This window comes from Urtica dioica, chromosome 11 (assembly GCF_054948205.1).
Source record: "Urtica dioica subsp. dioica isolate 48M chromosome 11, U.dioica_male_clone48M_v1_H2, whole genome shotgun sequence".
NCBI classification, from domain to species: domain Eukaryota; kingdom Viridiplantae; phylum Streptophyta; class Magnoliopsida; order Rosales; family Urticaceae; genus Urtica; species Urtica dioica.
In genome coordinates this window covers 10,663,201-10,683,958 of record NC_142766.1, presented here as the reverse complement: position 1 = coordinate 10,683,958, position 20,758 = coordinate 10,663,201, and the positions used below count along the sequence as shown (strand labels likewise).

The window sequence follows — 20,758 nt, the reverse complement described above, 5'->3', positions numbered from 1 at the left end:
TGCTAAGCCTTAAAATTTTATGATTTTATCACCAAATTTTAAATGATAGGAAATCTTGTAGGGTAAATAAAAGGCCCGCGGACCCGTGCATGGGCCGTCCTCCGCCTGCCCACGCCACCAAAGGGCGCCGGCCCGTGAGAATGGCAGGAGGTGCGGACACCAAGTGTGGGTCGGGCCACTCCGCTGGGATCCCTCCTAGCCCACGTCGTTGTGCCAGTCTCCGCCCGAAGTCCCATCCGGTCCCGCCATCAACAAGGGAACCCGCGAGAAGCTCCCTCTCGTCTTCTTCTCTCATGCTTGTAAATAATTTATCTTCTCCCTCAAGCCTCACCTTGTGGGAACTCAATACCGTTTATTTCGAGGTCGTGGGTCCCACCATTGTCGGGGTCGATGGAAGAGGAACCCATTGACGAAAACAATGAATACTAAAAGTAATGAAGAAGCAAAAAACGAAAGAAGAGAGAAAATGTAGATGGAAGAAGATAAATGAAATAGGAATTGGGAGACAATAACCAAAACGATGAAGAGAAATACGAAAATGAGGGGAATTCAAAAAAGCGAGTCTAAAAAAAAAATCAAAAGAAGAAGGAAAAGAAGGAAAACCAAAAGTGACATGCAGAGTTTAGGCCCGAAAAATTTGCCCACGTGAATGAGGTACTCCTAGGAAAGTCCCCTCCGCACGCCACCTGACACAAGGGAGGGCTGGCCTTCCAACAAAACGTGCTGTCCATCGCGCACTCCATTGCATGAGATGTTGGGGACTTGACCTCCCAACCTTGGGCGACAATCCGCAGGAGGGTCAATTCTCATTGCTCCTTACTGCAACGATAAAAAGCTTGTCCCACACGTCAGTCTTCCGGATAGAACACTCGGCGTAAAGAAACCCGAATGAGACATTAAAGAGGCTCTCAAGTGTCCGATAATTCAATAATGGGAACCCCTGCGTAGTAAACTATGGTTGAAGTTTCTTCCACAATTTTACAAATACCACCAAAAAAAAAAATGGGGTTCAATCTTATGTTAAGAAACCGTTAAGGGGAAAAGCGACATTCCGACACAAAAGCCGACCCACAAGCCCAAAGACCAAAAGGAGAAACTCGAGGACCTCAAAAGGTCGAAGACTTCTGAAACAGAGACACGACCTCTTGCCAAGTGGGCCGTCCTCCATGTGTGCACCTGCCACACATGGGCCAGCCCAGCAACCAACGCGCGGGAGGCGCGTGCCGGCCCATACATGGCCGGCCTCCATGCGCGCCTTCTCACTACGCGCACCGCCCGGCCCCTCTATAGGCAAGGGTGCCCGCACCAGACTCGTGTGGGCTGGCCCCCCTTTGCGCAAAGGACGAGCATGTCGGCCACGCATGAACCGGCCCCCAATTTCGCGCGAGGGTACGCTCACCGGTCACGCATTTATCGACCCCGTTCCCGCGGAGAGCATGCTCACCCTCGCATGAATGGCGGGGGGCGGTCCATGCGTGGCCGGCGTGCTTGTCCTCTGCGCAAAGGGGGCCAGCCCACGCGTGTCTTGGTGCCTCTGGGGGCATGCGTAGTGGGAAGGCGCGCATGGGTGCCAGCCCATTTATGGATGGTGCTCGCATGAAGGCTGGGAAGCCTTTTGAGGTCTTCGGGTTTCTCCCTTCCGTCTTTGGGCTTGTGGGTTGAGTTATGTGTTGGAATATCAACAGATTTTTACCAATAACAGTATCTATGAGGAAATTCGAACAAGCAAAGTTTGGCTGAATTTTATATTTACTTTTAGAGGAAATGGCGGCATAAGTGTCCAAAGTTTTCGGGTTTTTACACTTATGTACCCAAACTTTTTTTTTCGCGGCATAAGTATCCAATGTCGCTTCTCCGTCACGCTTTTAGTGTTTTGGACGTTAAATGTTGTTTTGGACGTTAAATGTAAACCCCGAACCACGTGTCTTCATCCTACAATGTCTGAGTTAATATATGTGACTGATTTGCTTAAATAAAATAATTTTGAAATGAAAAAACAACGGCGGCGAATCTCCAGGTACGTCGTCCCGCCTCCGCCGAAGTACGTCGTCCCGCCTCCGCCGAAGTACGTCGTCCTCACCAGGTACCGCCGCCCCGCCTCCGCCGGCACCTGATCGAACACCGGCGGCGAATCTCCGCCGTCGAACCCGCCGTAGAAGTACGTCGTCCTCACCAGGTACCGCCGCCCCGCCTCCGTCGGCACCGCGAAGCAATACTTCCGCGCCGCCGCCTCCGGGAAGTACCGCAGCGTCGCTAAGACGGGGACGGCCACAGATGCGTTGTCGAGGGCCGCTTTCTTTCCGACAGATACGAAGCCCTCGTCGGAGACGTACCGGAGGCCGTTCAAGGCCACGATAAATCCCGCCGGGAATAAAGAAACCGTCGTCGCGATCATGATGGACGTGAGGGCGAGGATGATGATGTGGCGGCGGCGGAGGGGAAGAGTAACGGCGGTGGCGGCGAGGGAGTGGTGGGATTCGGTGGCGTTCGATCACGCGGCGACGTTTGAGACGGTGGCGATGGAGGCGGCGGCGAAGGAGGCGGTGGTGGAGGATCTGCAGAGGTTTGTGGGGAGCCGGGAGAGGTACCGGAGAGCCGGGAGGGCGTGGCAGCGGGGTTACCTTCTGGTGGGCCCGGCGGGGACGGGGAAGTCGAGCTTGATCGCGGCCATGGCGATGCGCGGCGGCCGGTCAGGGAGACGATCCGAGGTAAAATGCTATTTTTTTTTTACAAAAGATAAAAATGTATAAATCCAGCGATGAAGACACGTGGCTCGGGGTTTACATTTAACGTCCAAAACAACATTTAACGTCCAAAACACTAAAAGCGTGACGGAGAAGCGACATTGGATACTTATGCCGCGAAAAAAAAAAAGTTTGGGTACATAAGTGTAAAAACCCGAAAACTTTGGGCACTTATGCCGCCATTTCCTCTTACTTTTAATGTATCAGCCCAAGAGGACATATATAGCACAAACCAAACTCTCACATTCAAAGATTTCTGTTCAAACTCCCCAGTTGTGCTAAGTTTGTATTAATTAACTTAAGAGGTTCTGAAGGAAAAAAAAAAAAAAAAAAAAAAAAAAAAAAAAAAAAAAAAAAAAAAAAAAAAACCAAGAAAGTAAATTCCATTACTATCTTATATTAAAGCCTACATAATCGATCAAATGACAAAGATAACCAGTGGTTTTTTGCCTCGCATTTGCATGATTTATTATCACTAACATTAGTATAACACATTAAAAGCCAAACGTCATGACTATTTTCAGCCTTAAAATCTAAATTAGTTGCATTCGTGCAGAATGCAAATCGGGGTATGTATACAAATATATACACATAAATAAATCCCTTGTTTGTTACAACGCGTTCCTAGAGTGAAATTGAAAAGATGATACAACTCCAGAGTGGTCCTTGAACCCTCTGTTTACGCTACCAAATTACAACCAGTTATTTAAATACTATCACGTCTCCTATCCTCCTATCCAATAAGAAAAACCTAATGAATGTGATAAAAGGAAAGAAATAAATATATAATATAACAATAATTATAATTGTCCATAATCAGCAAACTAACACTATGGTTGTTTCACGTTCAACCGTGTCTGATTTTCCTATGTAAGAAAGTTTCAGAAGTCTGATTTCATGAGCTTTACTCGAGGCTTTACATTAATGTTGTCGAAGGGGTTCGCCTGCTCTACATGAACGTAATCCTTCGTCTTGAGAACCTGCGAAAACACCAAAACCATCCACGTGATGTGAGACAAAATATAGAGAATTAAAAGAATACTAAATTGGTAAGTATGAGCATACCAAGGTTTCAAAGAACATCCTTGATGCTTCCCTGCGAGTTTTCCCCGTTAGCAAGTTGTCCATTGCAAGAACCCTCTTCCCTTGCACAGGTTCTTTTTCAAATAAAATTTGGAGGTATTTGGAAACAGCCCTATAAGAAAAGCAGCACCAAGATGTTTGTTTAAGGAACAATCTTTTATGTACTTACCAAAATGACTGATAAAAGACAACTAAAGACACTTGATGAGATTGATTTGTTCTTTTTAGTAAGAAAAAAAAAAGGTTTCATTTTGCTAAGACGGAAGAAACTAGAGGAACAAAATGTATTTCACCTTGTACGGGAAGACCATCCACTGTTCTCCAGAACACCGGTCTCCTCAGCACCCTCGGTATAATCTTCATTGTCTTCATCAACATCATCGTCATCTACATTCAAAAACTCTGAAAGAGGAAGGAAGAAAGACAGCTTGTCAGCAAAAAAAAAAAAAAAAAAAAAGTCGTTTATTTCGGTCTGAGTAATAAACTCTCGAGAAATTTATACCATATGAGAGTAACTTAGAAGACTGAAGCTAAGAAAAGCATAACAGCAACAGAAAGACATGATTAGAAATCTATATCTCGGAAAATTTAATCACTTTAACCAACCTAATTAAGAAAATTCAGGAAGAACGAAGCACGTAAATCTTATATACCAAAAAGAGTTATTTTTCTCTCTCCGACATGGCTGCTCAATGTTTAGTCTTAAGCTGACTTGTAGAACAGGACCACATTCGCAGAACAAAACATTGTGCTAAATTCATAAAATAAAAAAATAAGAGTAATTTACAAACCTGTGTCATGAACTGCCATAGCATCGTAACCAACCACAACATCGTCAAAATCCTACAGCAGTCAAAACCAAGTTAGCGCATAGCTAAGGAAAGCCATATCATCATATCATGCAACAAATATATTAAATATGAAAAATAGCCTCTTGGTCTTCACTCTTCATGGTGTGAAATTAAAATATAGGGAAAATATCAACGGTATCCCCTCAGTTTAATCAAAATGTGCAACTTATCCCCTCGGTCTCCAGAAATATTAGACATTTCCCATCAGTTCAATATAAATGACACATACTCCCCCTAAAAATATGTTATATCCCAAACACCACCCTTTCGTTTATTTTTTACAAAAATAAAAAAAAATAAAAAATAAAAAAAAATTGAAAATCTCCAAAATACTCGTAATAAATAAATATTTATTTTAAAAAATCAAAATCTCTCCATATAAAAAAAAATCCTTAGTTTTTTATAAAGAAAAATTATGATTTAATATTCTATACATGAAATAGAATAAGAGATTCATTAAGGGCATTTTGGGGAGTTCATTTTTTTGTAAAATATAAACGAAGTGAATAGTATTTGCGATATAACATATTTTTAGGGAAGATTTGTGTCATTTATATTAAATTGAGGAGAAATGTATGATATTTATGAAAATTGAGGGGATAAGTCGCGCATTTCAATTAAACACAAGTACTTGTGATATTTTCTCTCAAATGATTTCATTGGCTGATCTCTACAGGAATTGGGCGGATTGCCCTTTGATGTAAGGAGAGTTTGCCATCAGGTTTTGTGGTTTTGTTTGGGTCGGCATGTTTGTGGACATTTCGATCTTTTTTCTAAGGGGTTCATCCAGACTTGTAAAATTGCATTACCATGTTTAGAAAAGCATGCTGTTTTTTAAAATAGAAAATGGAAAAGAATAGAAGTAGGAAAAACCCACCCTTTCTGTACATCAAAGAAACAATTATAATGGAATAAAAAAAATGTTCGCCAAACGCATGTAAAAAGAGAAGAAATACTAATAGGGATGAAACATGGAAGTGAACTTCCACCAAAAAAAAAGTGGGAAAAAGAGTTCAAGATATAGAAAAAAGAAAGACGGAAGTAATACCTCACGAAACTCGATTGCAGAAGTCTCGGCTGCAATATCTGCATTCATGGCACTGCCAAGATCAGCTTGATCTTGTAATTCAATATTTTCTTCTTTATCAATGGGATCAATTTCTCCGTTCACATCAGGTTCCACAGAAAAGCCAAAATCCTTGTTGGTTCCTTCACCTAGAGTGCTTGAAGTCACAACCTTCTCATCACATCCCAAGTCTATCGTGTCAATATCAGAATTGACAATCCTATGATCGATATCTCCAATTACGTTTGTAGATTGATTTTCATTTATATTAGTCATGTTCTCAGACGCCATCTGCAACGAATCATTAATATTGCTTTCGTCTTTCTCAAAATCTACTCTGACTTCGGCGTCGTTTTCATTTGCTTCAGTAGCATCAACTTCCACCTTACTTGTATCCGCTGCCAATGAGTCTTCAACAGGTACAGTTTCAAATGGCTGTGGTGACATGCACGGTCCATCCATCCGTATAGAAGTATCTATGTCAGTACTTCCATCAACAGCACCTGTTTCCAAGGTATTTTCTGGTATGTGGGCACAATCGTTGGCAACGGCGTTGCTTGGGAGCAACTGCCCAAGATCATGGACCGAAGGACCAAGAGTATCAAAAAACTGAAGATCTTGTCCGTCGATTTCCATTTCTGCAACCTCCGCCGGAGTTTCTTCCTGAGATCTCAATTCAGATTTTTCAACGTGCAGATTCTGTTCCTCAATGCAGAGGTCACCAGGTTGTGTTTCTTCATCATGTCTCACGACAGAGGACTCTACATCTTTTCCCAATTCAACAGGAGTAATTTCTGTCCCGACTTCAGAGACCTTTATACTGATCAAATCAAATGCTCCGCGGTGCAAAGACAGTAGTTCTTCTGCCATACCTGAAATCCATATGAAAACCAAGACAGATATCTTATAGACATGCTACTTTAAGGCACTTAAACAAAGTTTAGAACGGATTATAGAAATGTTAAATTTGTTTTGAGACGACTAAAAATCAGTGGGGCCAACCAATTTATTATCTTCTTTTTTTAAGGAAGATATGAGTACGAGTTTTATCTACCTAAAGCAGTCAAAAACAACTTAGCCGATAATTCTATATATCGATTACCTAAAAGCCTTCATAGTATTTTGATTTAGCATTCATGTGGATTCCAAATTATATTCGCTCAGATACCCAAAGTTCAGATTCTCCCATATGAGAATAGAAAAAATAGTCACTTTATTTTTATCAATTACAATCAGCCAATTTTTGGTCCACACAACTTGATGCTCTTGGCTCGTCGATTCAGTAATTTATGACTCACCAGTGAAGATGGGTTCCCTAAAGATCTCTTCTTCCAAGAACTGTCTCTGAATCATTGCTATCTCTGGGCGAGTGCAGGGAGCCTTCTTTCGTAAACGACGTATGTCCTCAGTGTTGGTCAACTGTTGACGTATTGTACTTAAAAGAGAAAAGAAAAAGAACAAAAAAAAACAAATTACAAAAGTTAGTTTGCTCAAGAGAGGTAAAGGTTAGGTGCATCACGAGAGAGAGAGAGAGAGAGAGAGAGAGAGAGAGAATTCTCTATTGTTAATAACTGGACATCAAGCGCACTATTATCAAGTCTCCTGAGCATCAACTCTCTCATTGTCAGGTAAAATGTAATTCGCATAATATTATGAGAAAAATAATTTTAGAGCTTTGGGTTCTCAAATATTAAAAATGCAAATGCTATTGATATTTAGCGTCTAAACCTTTATCGCATCAACTTGAACTTTAAAACTAGCATGATAACCCTAAATACAACATGCAGAGGGTAAAATAGGTTATCAAAGAAACAAAGACATACTCGCCGTGTAAAACCATCATATCATCCAAAAGCACTTTTCTCTTCAACGCACTAGGGCGTGGAGCAGAGCGATGGCGTTTTCTGGAGAATATTTCTGATGCAGGTAGAGTAGGCTTCAGTTTTAAGACCGAGGATTTTCTTCCAACTGAAAAACAGGAATTAAAGTCCAGTCACAGTAGGTACTAACCCTAGTATATATAAGCTGATCCAACCAAGCCGTGCACAACAAAGATAAACAAATAACAGGCATCATTAGAAGTACCTAAAATGGAAGATAACAAATCATCGTCTCCAGGAATGGACTCTGCAGTTTTACGTGATTTGTTCATGCTAAACGAGTCGCCTGAGTTCAAACTATGTACAGTCAAAGTACTCTCTGTGAAGCTACGTTTCTTTCCTGAAAGTAGTTCGGTATCCACCTCTTCTGCAGAATTTCCATGAAACTCTTTCTCGGGAGTAGAAATCAGTAACAAATCATTTGGTTCTAGCCCCTCTGTCACGGAGAGCAGCTTTTCAGGTGCAGGTAAATCTGAAGCCGCAGATCCAGTACCAGAACCGGTCAAGCGATTGGCCCACGAAGCAGCATTATTCGTCTCTTCATTCAGCTTCCGGCTTTCATCTGGAGTCTCTGTGTGCAGCATTGGTCCTGACTCGAGACCTTCACCTAAAAGTAAGAGAGAGAACAACTACCCATTAGGCTAACATTATATATGAGTGAGAAAGCCAGCCTTGTACAGTGCAACCCAGTTACAAGAGGTTGCATTCTATCTCTAAGTAGTACTTCCATGAACATGTCCAAACTCAACACAAACTTCAAGTACCTAATGAAAACTTGCCTCCAGGAGATGACATATCAGGTTGTCTGAAAGATGTGCAAGCACTGAGCCCAGGAAATTCTTTACTCAGCTCATGAGTAGAGTTTGTCAAATTCCCTTCACCTAAATTTGAGAACCAGAGAGAGAGAGAGAGAGATGAGTGAGCAAGCCTGCCTATTCGGGTGCAATCCACTAACATGAGGCTACATTATATCTCTAAGCAGAACTTCCAAGACCATATCCAAAAATCAAACACGAATTTTAACTAATGAACACTTACCTCCAGGCAATGGCATATCAGGTTGTCTAAAAGAGTTGCATGCACGGAGCCCAGGAAATTCGTTATTGAGTTCACGAGTGGAGTCTGTCAAAATCTCTGTTTCTTTTGGCTCCAGAAATGTCTGGTGAGCTTCAGCATTAACAACCTCAGGTCGATCTGGAGATTCTTGCGGACAAACATTTGATGTCAATACATTACTAGTTGAGCACGATTCTCCCCTATTATTATGAATCTCTCCGTCAATTGAACAAGTTCTACGACCGGGATCCTCCAGTTCAGTAGTGACCTGGGAGACACTAGGAGATTCAGCACATTGCATGTCTGTACGATCTACGAGGTGTGTAGATTGTTCATTGTTTATTACATCACCGTTATGCCCCTCTTCCACTCTGATTAGACCATCCTCTATGCCAATATCTCCATTTGAACATTCTGGAAGTTGGGGAATATTTCTTAATTGCTCAGCCATAGCAGAGGAAGGCGTTGGTACATCTTGATCTACCGACATATTTTCTGTAGCAACTGCAACAGCTGCTGAATGTGCTATAGAATCAGATTGTTTCATCTTTTCCATGTCACTGGGAAAATAGCCAATTTCCTCTGGTTGAGAAACCATTTCTTGGGCATCAGATTTTCTATTTCCATTTGGTCCATAATCCGCAGCTTCAGATTCTGGAAAATCATGGTCTTTTCCCTCCACTTGGTCTGTTTCGTGATCATTAAACGGAGTGAAACATTCAAATCCCGGAGTAAATGGAGGGTGAAGATGTTCTGGAGCTTCTCTATTCTCAGCAGGATTCTCAGTCTGTTTCAGAAGCAATAAGAGTGCACTCTAAACATAGTTAGTACGTTATAATTGTTATAAATAAATCGAAAAAAGGGCTTTGTAAAAGCAGTAAACACAATTCCGACCCACTTGCCCAAGAAGAAAAAAAAGAGCATATAAATGTAGGAGAATACAACGAATCTCGGTAACCTACTAGATTGTTAGTTACCTGATCATCACCGCCATTCTCTCGCATCATTTCTGAAGTTCCAGGTATTCCCTCATAAAATCCATCTTTCCCCCCGGGTGTCATTGGCTGAGCTGATGCCAGTGGACTGAGGCTTTTTTCAAGAAAAGAAACAATACTATTTATAAATTTTTACTACATACAAACTAATGAGAAAGAAGGACAGGGTCAACCTAAAGGAGATAAAGCAAATAGAAAGTGATGTACGTAGAGCACATCAACAGCAGAGTGACACCGTGACAGCATAGAATAACATTAAAATATACAGCTGAGTACAGAATTTCGAGTATCTTACCCAGGAATACCATCATTCTCTTCAGTTGTAACTTTGTCCATGAACAGATCCTAAAGTTTGACATTTGCATTAAGGAGAATGTCAGAATGCAACATATATACATCCATAAGCCACAATTTTTATGTTACAAAGATGATCAAAAGTAAAAATAAAGCTAAGCACGGTTAAAAATTTTGAAAAATAAATAGTGAACAGAAATCGTTCATGAGTATGTTTTCTGTTCCCAATTGAGGCAATTCTGAAAGTGGTCAAGTTGGGTAACATATTAATTTTCCTTCTATTTGGATATATATCGACTGCCAGTGCCGCATTTACTTCTTACACTCAAAAGATGAAATCTTACTGAATGAATGTCATGCCTTAACTTAACTTTCATAAATGAATGTTGAATCAGCTAGTTCATGTGCTTACTGCCCTGATCAGGCTTATGTAAATGACAATACATAGACATGGGCAACAGTAACATATATCGAACTATCAATTAGAGAACATTTCAATTTCGTTTTACTTCCCCAATTAATATTATCATCTTAATAAGAGTCAACGCACCACATTACCCTAATTGTGTCTCATGTACCCAGTTAAAAACACACACCACTCCTCAAATTATAGACCTTAAGGCATATACTTGACCCACAATCCCGAGGAGGCAACCATGGAAATTTAACATGAAACAATCAATTCATACAACAAATAGAACAACACAATCCCATGTCCAAGGGCATATCTTTCTCAATGTGTGCATCCGAGCCATATTACATGTCATCATTTGATCGTTACTGGTGTTCAAATCTATTTTGGTTTGTTATTGAGCTTTGGCCTGGTGTTCTTTAGCCTCTATTTTTGCTCTCTTCTAAATAAAGCTTTATATTTTCTCTTTCAATTTTATTCTGTTTCTTCTTTTTAAAAAGAACGATGAATACTTACCCCATCAATGTCCAAGCCAATTTGAGAAGCATCGCCTTCACCAAAACGTTCTGGAAACATAACATGAAATGTGAGGTATACATTCAGTTGAATTTGGTAACTTTCAAAGTATTTTGTTACATATAATTATCAATGTATTTTGAGATACAAGGTACATTGTTGACAAGTGATGAAGGAACAATTTCAAGTTAATTTGTAAGATCTGAATCTTGTTTTCTATTTTATTTTGGATCAGAGTCACTTGAACCTAAAATGAATAGCTAGTAGAGTCCGGGCACCCATTTAGCTCAAAAGAAACAAAACACAACAAAAACTTCCCACAATAAGACCAAGGCACCCGACTCCTAGCCTTACTTTTCAGCAACAGATCCCAGAAGCCCGAGCCACTCTACAAACTCGTGGCATGTGCTTCATCCCTCTAACCCCAAAAAAATCTCTAAATGCTAAAAAAGGCACATCTTGAATTTTATTTGCATTTTGCTGTATTTTTTTCGTACCGACTAAAGAACATTGCGATGTCTTGCTTAGCAACTATGTTTCGAATTGATGCAGAAGAAAAAAAAAAGGTCTCAACTTTAGGTGAATTTTGCTTTTTCAAATGAGTTTCAACTTTTATAAAAAAAAAAAAAATTTAAGAAACAGCGGGACTTTTATCAGAAAATCACAGCGACGCCAGAAAAAGTACAAGGAAAAAACCAAAAACGACTAAGGGGTCGGACCGAATGCTAAACCTACACGCCATCCCGCAACCCCCAAGTCAAAACCAAAACAAGAACCCTTAAAAACAGGGATTACAAAGCACTAGACCAGTCCCTAGCATGTCTGCTAAAGAAAAGTTCCAACTTATACATGAACAGTACTCAGTATGTTCTTTGTCTTGCAGTTCGAACCATATATAGGAATGGTATAGAAATTATCTCCTTCCCTAGATTGTCTCTATCTAATGATTTTCCTGTCTTCCCCTTTTCTTATTTTTTTAAATTATCAATATGTTCGATAACACACTGCCGTTTAAACACAAAAGAGATTACTCACCATCCAATCCGAACTGAGATGTTGAGTAAACCACGCCGTCCATGGTATCTTGGAGGGTAATCTGTTCTTTTGTACTGATATGATGATCAACATAGTTACTGCAAGAATTTCACATGTTAATGGATAAGGCTATCAATTTTGCGCATAACTTGCAACAACAACAACAAAAACAAAATCGGAGTAGATAGTCTTACTAACCCTTGAAACATTTCATTATCAGGAAGCTCAAAATCATCGAGATCAAAAGTCTCCGGCAACGTTATGGAATGATATGGTGCAGTAGATTCTTCTGGAGGTAAATCAACTGCAGTTGAGCGAAAAGCTTGCTTAATCTTAAGCAGAGCCTCACTGCAGTCATCAAAAAGGTAATTCACCTTTCTGGAATAGATCCTCACAACACCAACTAGAAGGTGACTGGACAACCGCAATGCAATCGGAACATCGGGAAACAATATTGAATCTGTTCAAGTTGGTAAAACAAGAAGATTTAACCACTTTAATATATGGTAATATATATAAGGGCAAATTGGAATGAAATTCTTTGGGATGGCATAGATGTATTTCAGTGGTTGAGACTTGAGAACGCACACTTTCATTAGAACACTTGCCAACTTGGCAGTTGTAAAGTAACATGCATACATAAAGCAGACCACTTCATGAAAACGCAGCAACCACTGTATTCACAAAAGTTTATAGACTAGTTTGATAATGCAAGGTGGACTTACACAAGAAATGATACAAGAATCTAAAGGCCTTTTTTTTTTGTAATAAATCTTAACACTCGTTACAATGGTTAACTCATCTATATTCTCAGAATTATTTCCCATAAATATATACCTATTTGATGGCAGATATCTTATTCTCTTGTGCTCTAGAATTGTATTAGATCAAAATTTCACTAATAAGAAGTCAAGTTGAATCTTTAGCTACAAGGAAATGCTTTAGTATTAATTTTAATTGAGAAGCTTTACTTGATGATTCAACGGTTACCAATTTTAAAATATCATTGACGTGGCAAACCACTCGGGTAAGTTTAAATCATCTAAACTAGAATCACATAGCTAATATGGACCAAAATACATCACATAACACGTGTCCATCGCATCTTACAATATTTCGAGTCAAAATTTGTTTAGAATTTGGCGCGAAAAATTTCGGTCCACGATACAAACTCTTACTATAGAAATAAACTATGCTCTTAACTAATAAAAATATTCAAGTCAAAATTTGGTAAGAATTTGGCGCGAAAAATTCCGGTCCATGATACAAACTCTTACTATAGAAATAAACTATGCTCTTAACTAATAAAAATATTCAAAATTTAACCGAATCATAGCAGTATTGAACGAAATCCCCATCCAATATTGATAACAATATCATGTAACAACTCTTCTAAAAAAAATTATATCATGCAACAACTAAATTATTCATTCCAAATTTTACTGAGCAGTAACCACAACAAAGCTCCAAATCAAAGAAAGTCGTCGCGATCTTTCAAAAACGGCATAGCGACAAAAAAATTCTTAATGCAGTCATTTGAAGCAACTAACTATGTAAAAAAATACTAAGTAACGAAGTAAAAGAGACCAGTTTTGGACTAACCCACAGAGACTCCGATATCCGTATCAGCAACCTGATTCTTCCGAAGCTTCCTTTCTAAATGAGCAGCTATCCATATCGTCCCAAGTGGACCTTTCTTAGCCAATATAAATTGTGAGTAAAACATCTTCCAAAATCTATCCCCACCTTAATTTCCAAGCAAAACCCTAAATTCCAGATAACAACCGCTTTCACCTCAAAGCTCCTGAATTTTTTTAGCACTCACACAAGGAAATTGAAAAAAAAAAAAAAAGGTCGAAGAGATAAAGATCAAGACGAACTAGCCGAAATTGAACTTTTACAACATTTCTTCACAACCTCAACGAACACCAAAACCAAGCGAGAGATCATCGAATTCGTACAGAATCCTACATGGTACACAGCTGAAACCCTAACTTCCACCACCAAAGGAAACTATCTCCCATTTTTCGCCTACTTGATACACCCAAAGCTGGATTTTTTTTTCAAGGAAAGGGAAAAACTTCTGCAACTGCAAAGAAACTGCTTTCCTACAACTGAACGCCTTCGAATTAAGACCAATTGAAGCCGAATTTGGGAGAAAAGGCGAAAACCCTAAGAAGCCTGAATCGGAAACGCGACGTCGTACAGTCGGGATATCGCAGCTAAGCACGGAGCCGTACCAGAAAGCGAGGTTGAGGAGAGTGGCCGAGTAGGAATCGGCGGTGACTGAGTCGGGCAAGCACCGAGTCAGAGATCGGACCGAGTTTAATTGTTTCGTAGCTTAAGAGGAGAGCGAGTAAGAACAGCGTCGATGAGAGAGAGAGCGTTTGTGAAGCGATTGGTAAGAGAGAGAGACTTTCGTCGTCCCATAAACCCGATAATACCCTCCAACGACAGCCAAAGCTCACGTAACGCTCAGGGGACTTGAGAAATAAAATAGCTTATATTAGGGGGGGTATTCTGTCTTTTCTCGCTGAGCTAACTGGTTGATCTAGTTTCTAATTAAGACTTGAAATTTTATTCTTATTCTGATAATAGTAAAATTTATAAATATTCGAAAGACTTTTGCTGACTTGGATGCTGGTGACGTGACATCCTTCCATTTCATTTCAATTTTATTTAATTTTTCGTTTCCCTCCGCTTTTTTGGCCCCCTGTTTTTGTATTTTGGACAAAATATTTTGATTACGAACTCAAATCAAGTGCATTGGCGCTCTTGGTTCAAAAACTGAAGTAATTATTTCAGTTCTAATAAATAAGTAAAAAAAGAAGTAATTATTTCAGTTTTTCAACGAGAAGTCATACAGAATATTCATCTCTTCGTCATTATACATATAACTAAAAGGAAGTGAAGAAATACTGTAGCAGTAACAGTACTTTTCTTCTCCAATAGAAAAAGTCCACGTTATGTTCTTCATTTATTGAATGCCACGTTAACTTTTCATTCTTTATTAGAATAATGGCTCAGCTGTGGATGCACTTGATTGGATGTAATGTTTCTGATGTTCCACTCACAAATTTCCTTGCAAATTTCTACCGGGAATCAGCCACAACCCACAACTCTCTCTCTCTCTCTCTCTCTCTCTCTCTCTCTCTCTCTTATGTACACTGATAATGACTTCCATGCAATTTTTTATAATAATTTTTTTAAGGTCATTAATAAAAGCTTCTCTTCAAGCTATTTTTTTAATGGTATAATTTTAAATCACAGACATTATGGATCTAAATTTTAATTTTATTAGATAAATATAAAATGAATACGTGATATTAATCTAAATTTTATTCAGTATAATAAATTTACATTTTGACATGAGCAAATAGGTATGACTACAAAGAAATGAAATTAAAGAGGATCCTACACATATATTATAATTTTCTTTGTATGTTATAGATTACTGATCAAAAGTTATAACTTTACATAAAAACCATAAAGATTGTACAATGTATCTATTACTCAATATTTTGTATACATCTATATATTTCCTAAATTATAAAAAGCATTTTATCATATACATTTGATGAACTCACTATTATAATATTTTCAGTTGATAATTAATTTTTAATCAATCTCTTACCTCTTTTATAAAATCACTATTCGTAATATGAATTACGAGGCAAATACAACTCATTACAAATATAAAATATAAATTATTAGATATAAATTTAAATCAAATATAATAATAAAAGAAAGACGTACGCGTGATATATCTCTATATATATATATATATATGGATCTATGTTTATCTATGTATGATGTATTAACCAAAATTTAATTAAATATAATAGTTATTATTATTATTATTATATATTTATATATGAATCAATATTATTATCTTTTTTACTTTAAAAATTTTAAAGACTACAAAAAGACTGTTTTAACCCTATCATTTTTTGTTATTTTCCGAATTGGAATTGTTAGACATAATATTATTTGTTTTCACTATTTTATTAGTAGACCCCACTAATTTCATTAGCAGTCTTTCCCTCTCACACGCACATTGGTGATAGAATTTTTCTTACCCATTGAGAACTTTATGTGAATAACTGTGAACAATCCAATTACAAAAACAAAAAGCTCTGTTATTATCTGAAGAAAAAAAATTAGCTTATTAATTATCTATCTATATATATATATATATATATATATATCTATATTATTATTATTATTATTATATATATATATATGAATCAATATTATTATCTTTTTTACTTTAAAAATTTTAAAGACTACAAAAAGACTGTTTTAACCCTATCATTTTTTGTTATTTTCCGAATTGGAATTGTTAGACGTAATATTATTTGTTTTCACTATTTTATTAGTAGACCCCACTAATTTCATTAGCAGTCTTTCCCTCTCACACGCACATTGGTGATAGAATTTTTCTTACCCATTGAGAACTTTATGTGAATAACTGTGAACAATCCAATTACAAAAACAAAAAGCTCTGTTATTATCTGAAGAAAAAAAATTAGCTTATTAATTATCTATCTATATATATATATATATATATATCTATATATTCATGTATATAACACAGTATGTATGAGACAAACATATTGCAATTAAAATGTAACCAAATTCCTAAAAATCAATATTTTGTTAGATTACAGGAGATCTCTATTAAATGTAAAAAAAAAATTATACTAATGATAACAATGTATATTTATTTTATACAATCACTAATAAATTATTCTATCAAACACATAAGATGAAATTTGGATAAAAATATTAAGATCCACGCGGACAAACATGTTTTTAATAAAAACGAGCCCTATTTAAATATTAAATGTAGTAGTTTTATTTTATTATATATATATTAAATAGCTCAATATTATTATGTTTGTAACAACATTTTAAATATGATTAATTATATGTTTCAATACGAAAATATCTATAATAATATATTGTTATTGTTTAAATTGGAAGTTTTTTTTATTCATTCAACAACATATCTTCTTTTTTATAATATGTTATGGTGACATCATTGTTTTTAATAAAAAAAAATAAATACAACTTACTATAAATATTTGAAAAAAAAACTGACTATAAGTATTAAAAATAAAAATTAATAAGAATTAGTTGGAATTTAATATATGTATAGTAATTTAATATAAATAGAATATAATATATATAAATATATATATGAAAATATGCATATATCCACAAAGCTATGTGTTTGTCTATGCATCGTACATATTGAATTCTTATTTTATGTATTGATCAATTATCTTATAATTAGTCATTGTAATCTTTATAAATTTGTAAAATATATTAAAGCATAGTTACTTTTTTTTTGCTAACCCGCGGCAACGACGCGGGCAAACCAACTCGTCTACATCTAAAATAGCACTTTTTTTGTCCTCGTTTTGCTCTTATAACCCCTAACTTTTTAAACTGCCCCAATTTTGTCCTTCAATATTTTTTTTGTCTTAATTTTATTTGAAGTTTTAATTTAAATTGTGAACTTCCATCGACATTTGAACAAAAGTTTAAAAGTTATAAAAAAAAAAAATTAAATAATTACGCACTCTCCGAAAAAACTCAAAGAAAAAAATATGAAAGTTTAATTTATCTAACATTTTGAGTACTCAAGAGTGTTCTTAAAAATAATGATAAATTACACTATTGTCCCCTCAATTATGACACATTTAACGTGTCTGCTATTTTGATTTTTGACAACTATTTATATCGAACTACCATATGTATCAGAATTAGTCATTCCGTCAAATATTTGTCAATCACGTGTTGCGCACTTGTACATCATTTAGAAGGAAATTATATTATTACCCTTGGATATTCTCATATATAAATACCCTAGAATTATTGACCAAATATTGGCACCGTTTGGCACAGTTTTGTTTTTTTAAAAAGTGCTTTTAGTTTCTGTTTTAAAAAAAATTTGTTTTTTTTTTAACTGACAGGTGTTTGGTAAACTGTTTATAAAACAGTTGTTGCTGGTAACAAAAGCTGATTTAGCGTTTGGTAAAATAAATATATTATAGTCAAAAGACTAAAATAGACATGGTCTTATAAATTAAATAATAATTATTTATATGCATATATATGAATTATAATTACAAACTAGAAAAATATGGACGAAACAAATTTATTTTATTTTTAATATAAAGTTTTTAAACAAAAATGTAAACTACAAATTTATCGTTTCTACTAAACTTGCAGCAATCTCATCTCTTAACTTGTCCATACTACTCGAAGAAGTCTGACAATCTTCATCTTGATCTTCAGTTGTGTCGTTTTCATCCCCCTCGCCATCGCCATCTGTCTCGTCGAATATTTCAAAATCCATCTCTTGTCTTGCATGCATTCGAATATAGTTATGCAGTGCCATAGTTGCGATAACTATTTTTACTTGATTTTTGAACGGATAACTCGGCATGACATTCAGGATTCTCCATCTTTTTTTCCACACTCCAAAGCTCCGCTCGATGACGCTTCTCAGAGAAGAATGTGCACGATTGAAGATTTCTTTGCTTGTAGTAGGTTGAGTTCTTCTTGCACGAAAATGCTCCAGATGGTATGTTTGACCTTTATACGGACCAAGATATCTAGGCAAATTAGGATAACCAGCGTCAACCAGATAATACTTTCATGTGACATATCAAGTTGAATATAATGATTTAGTTTAAACTGTATACAAGACAACGCTATAAAAAAAATAAAAAATAAAAAATAAAAAAGTCATACCTTCTGAAGGTTTTGGAAAGTTAATCTCAGTATCACGAAGAGCGGCAGAGAATACCCTTGAATCATGAGCGCTACCTTCCCAACCAGCATACGCAAAAGTGAATTTCATATTGAAATCACATACAACCATAACATTTTGAGTAGGAATCTTCTTTCTACCGATAAACGGTATTTGATCTGCTTGAGGTAAAGAAGCTGGAACGTGAACACCATCTATAGCACCAATGCAATCCTTAAAAAAAAAACAAATATCTCAATTAATTTATACAGAGTATCGATGAAAATAAATAACAAAAATATGAGTATAATACCTTAAAATGTGGTATATATCTTGGATCGTTTGCTATTTCTTTGGGAGTACTCTTAAATTCTGTATCAGCAGGTTTTATGACATCGGTTCCCATGAGACATAATATATCCAACGTCTCCGAAAAATATCGACTTATCGTCTCACCAGAATGTTGAAACATCTCTTGCACTAACCGATTTCCTAGACCATGTCCTAGAATCATTAGAGTCATTCCTAAAATCTCCAATGCAGTCATATGTCTTGAACCTTTGAAACCGTAACTTGTTTCCAAGTTATTGCACAAACTTGTGAAAACCTATTTTTCCATTCTGAACAGTCGTTGGCACCGAATTCTGTTTCCCCTCAATATCTCTTGAAGAAAAATATGCCCCGTTTTTTTAATCCATACAAGGAACTTTATGTATGTATGTATCATAATAAATTTGCATCAAATGAGCAATTTTCCGTATAAGAACACTGTGTTCGTTATGTTCCTTTTTGGCAACAATGTCGGACTCATCGTCTGATGTGATATCCATTTGTTCCTGAAAACGAATATGTGATAACATAAGACTAAATAACATTCGATGTAAACATTATTTATACTACAAAAAAAAAAAAAGTAACAAAGGAATATAAACTAGTAAGATTGGCAAAAAATAGTTTTACTCTATTAAAAAATACATTCATAAATTCCATAAAGAAAGAAAAATATACAACTTTTTTCCTTCTACCAAATGATATAGGGCAGATACATTTAAAATTTATTTATATCTATATAATTATATTACTATGAAATTTATTTACATCAGCTTTCAAAATAATTCAGATATATAGATAGAGATAATTATATTACTACCAAATGAATTATATTATTGTTTTGACTAATATATAATAAATTAATAATACAATAATTTGGGATATAACACAGATGAGTTAATTTATAACCGGAGTTAATTTTTTAACACATGCACCGCTTTATAACCGAAGTATACAGATGAGTCTTTAACCGAGTTACTTTTCTTTTCTGTTTCCCCACATCCAAAACCTCGCGACATTTTTTTTAGAGAGACAGAGAGCGAGCGAGCGAGTCTACATCGCCGGAGAAATGAGGGTTTAGCTGATTTATTTCTTCAAATCCGTTGTGCTCTAGCTTCTTCTTCAAATCGTTGAGCTGATTTTTAAGTGTGGGGTATTTGATTTCTGGGTTTCCTGGTTTAGGGGATTTCTAGGTTTTTTATTTTAGGGGTTTCAGGGTTTTGATATGTTTCTGGTTTGAGTTCAAATCCGGGATTAATTTATTAGGGTTTTGATTTGTAGCCATCGATTTCTAATCGGGATTGTTATTAGGGTTTTGATCTGTTTTTTTTTTGTTTCTCAAGCCATTGAGCTAGGCGATGAGCTCGGAATTAGAGTATCAGAAGAGAGGGTTTGCGATACAAAAAGGGTGACCAGGCGCCGAGGTGGTCGGCGACGCGGAGCGGGCGGAGAAACGGACGAACGGCCGGGCTGACTCGATGACGTCTATTGATACCGAAAAATAGGTATGTTTTATGTCTTCAAACCGAGAAATAAAAAGTGTCCAGTTTATTAAAATTCTACTAAGATTATTTGGAAAAACAAACAAAAAAAATAGACTAACCTTGAAAAATTTCTTCTCAGATTTTTCCCCTCCCCAGCTTAATGGTCAGAGTGATGGAATACGTAAGTAGTTACGGGTTTTCATTTTTGTATTCGAAACTGTTTGTATTTTCTGATAATCTGTTAATTTA

General features: G+C 36.5%; 1 protein-coding gene across 3 annotated transcripts; it reads right to left on the bottom strand.

The window, feature by feature from the left end:
• Positions 1 to 3,261: 3,261 nt before the first annotated feature.
• SYN4 (sister chromatid cohesion 1 protein 4) lies at positions 3,262 to 14,410 on the bottom strand. Of its 3 annotated transcripts, XM_089630264.1 has the most exons (17): positions 13,535 to 14,410; positions 12,131 to 12,392; positions 11,933 to 12,030; positions 10,898 to 10,947; positions 9,971 to 10,020; positions 9,658 to 9,769; positions 9,027 to 9,467; positions 8,663 to 8,948; positions 8,389 to 8,505; positions 7,830 to 8,231; positions 7,568 to 7,712; positions 7,043 to 7,179; positions 5,727 to 6,616; positions 4,619 to 4,670; positions 4,121 to 4,229; positions 3,810 to 3,939; positions 3,262 to 3,724 (listed from the first exon to the last, which is right to left on the bottom strand). In XM_089630264.1, the coding sequence occupies exons 1-17, from the start codon at positions 13,656 to 13,658 to the stop codon at positions 3,626 to 3,628; spliced, it is 3,504 nt and encodes a 1,167-aa protein (XP_089486390.1). In that variant the 5' UTR covers positions 13,659 to 14,410; the 3' UTR covers positions 3,262 to 3,625. The 3 variants fall into 3 exon arrangements, with proteins under 3 accessions (XP_089486390.1, XP_089486388.1, XP_089486389.1); XM_089630262.1 differs by having other exon boundaries at positions 8,663 to 9,467; XM_089630263.1 differs by having other exon boundaries at positions 8,404 to 8,505; positions 8,663 to 9,467.
• Between the last annotated feature and the right edge of the window lie 6,348 nt (positions 14,411 to 20,758).

Coding starts and splice junctions, on each gene's coding strand:
- SYN4 (XM_089630262.1), bottom strand. CDS start 13,658: ATGTTTTACTCACAATTTATATTGGCTAAGAAAGGTCCACTTGGGACG. Junction 12,031..12,130: donor GATAATGAAATGTTTCAAGG/GTTAGTAAGACT, acceptor AAATTCTTGCAG/TAACTATGTTGATCATCATA. Junction 4,230..4,618: donor TATGGCAGTTCATGACACAG/GTTTGTAAATTA, acceptor TTCCTCTTTCAG/AGTTTTTGAATGTAGATGAC.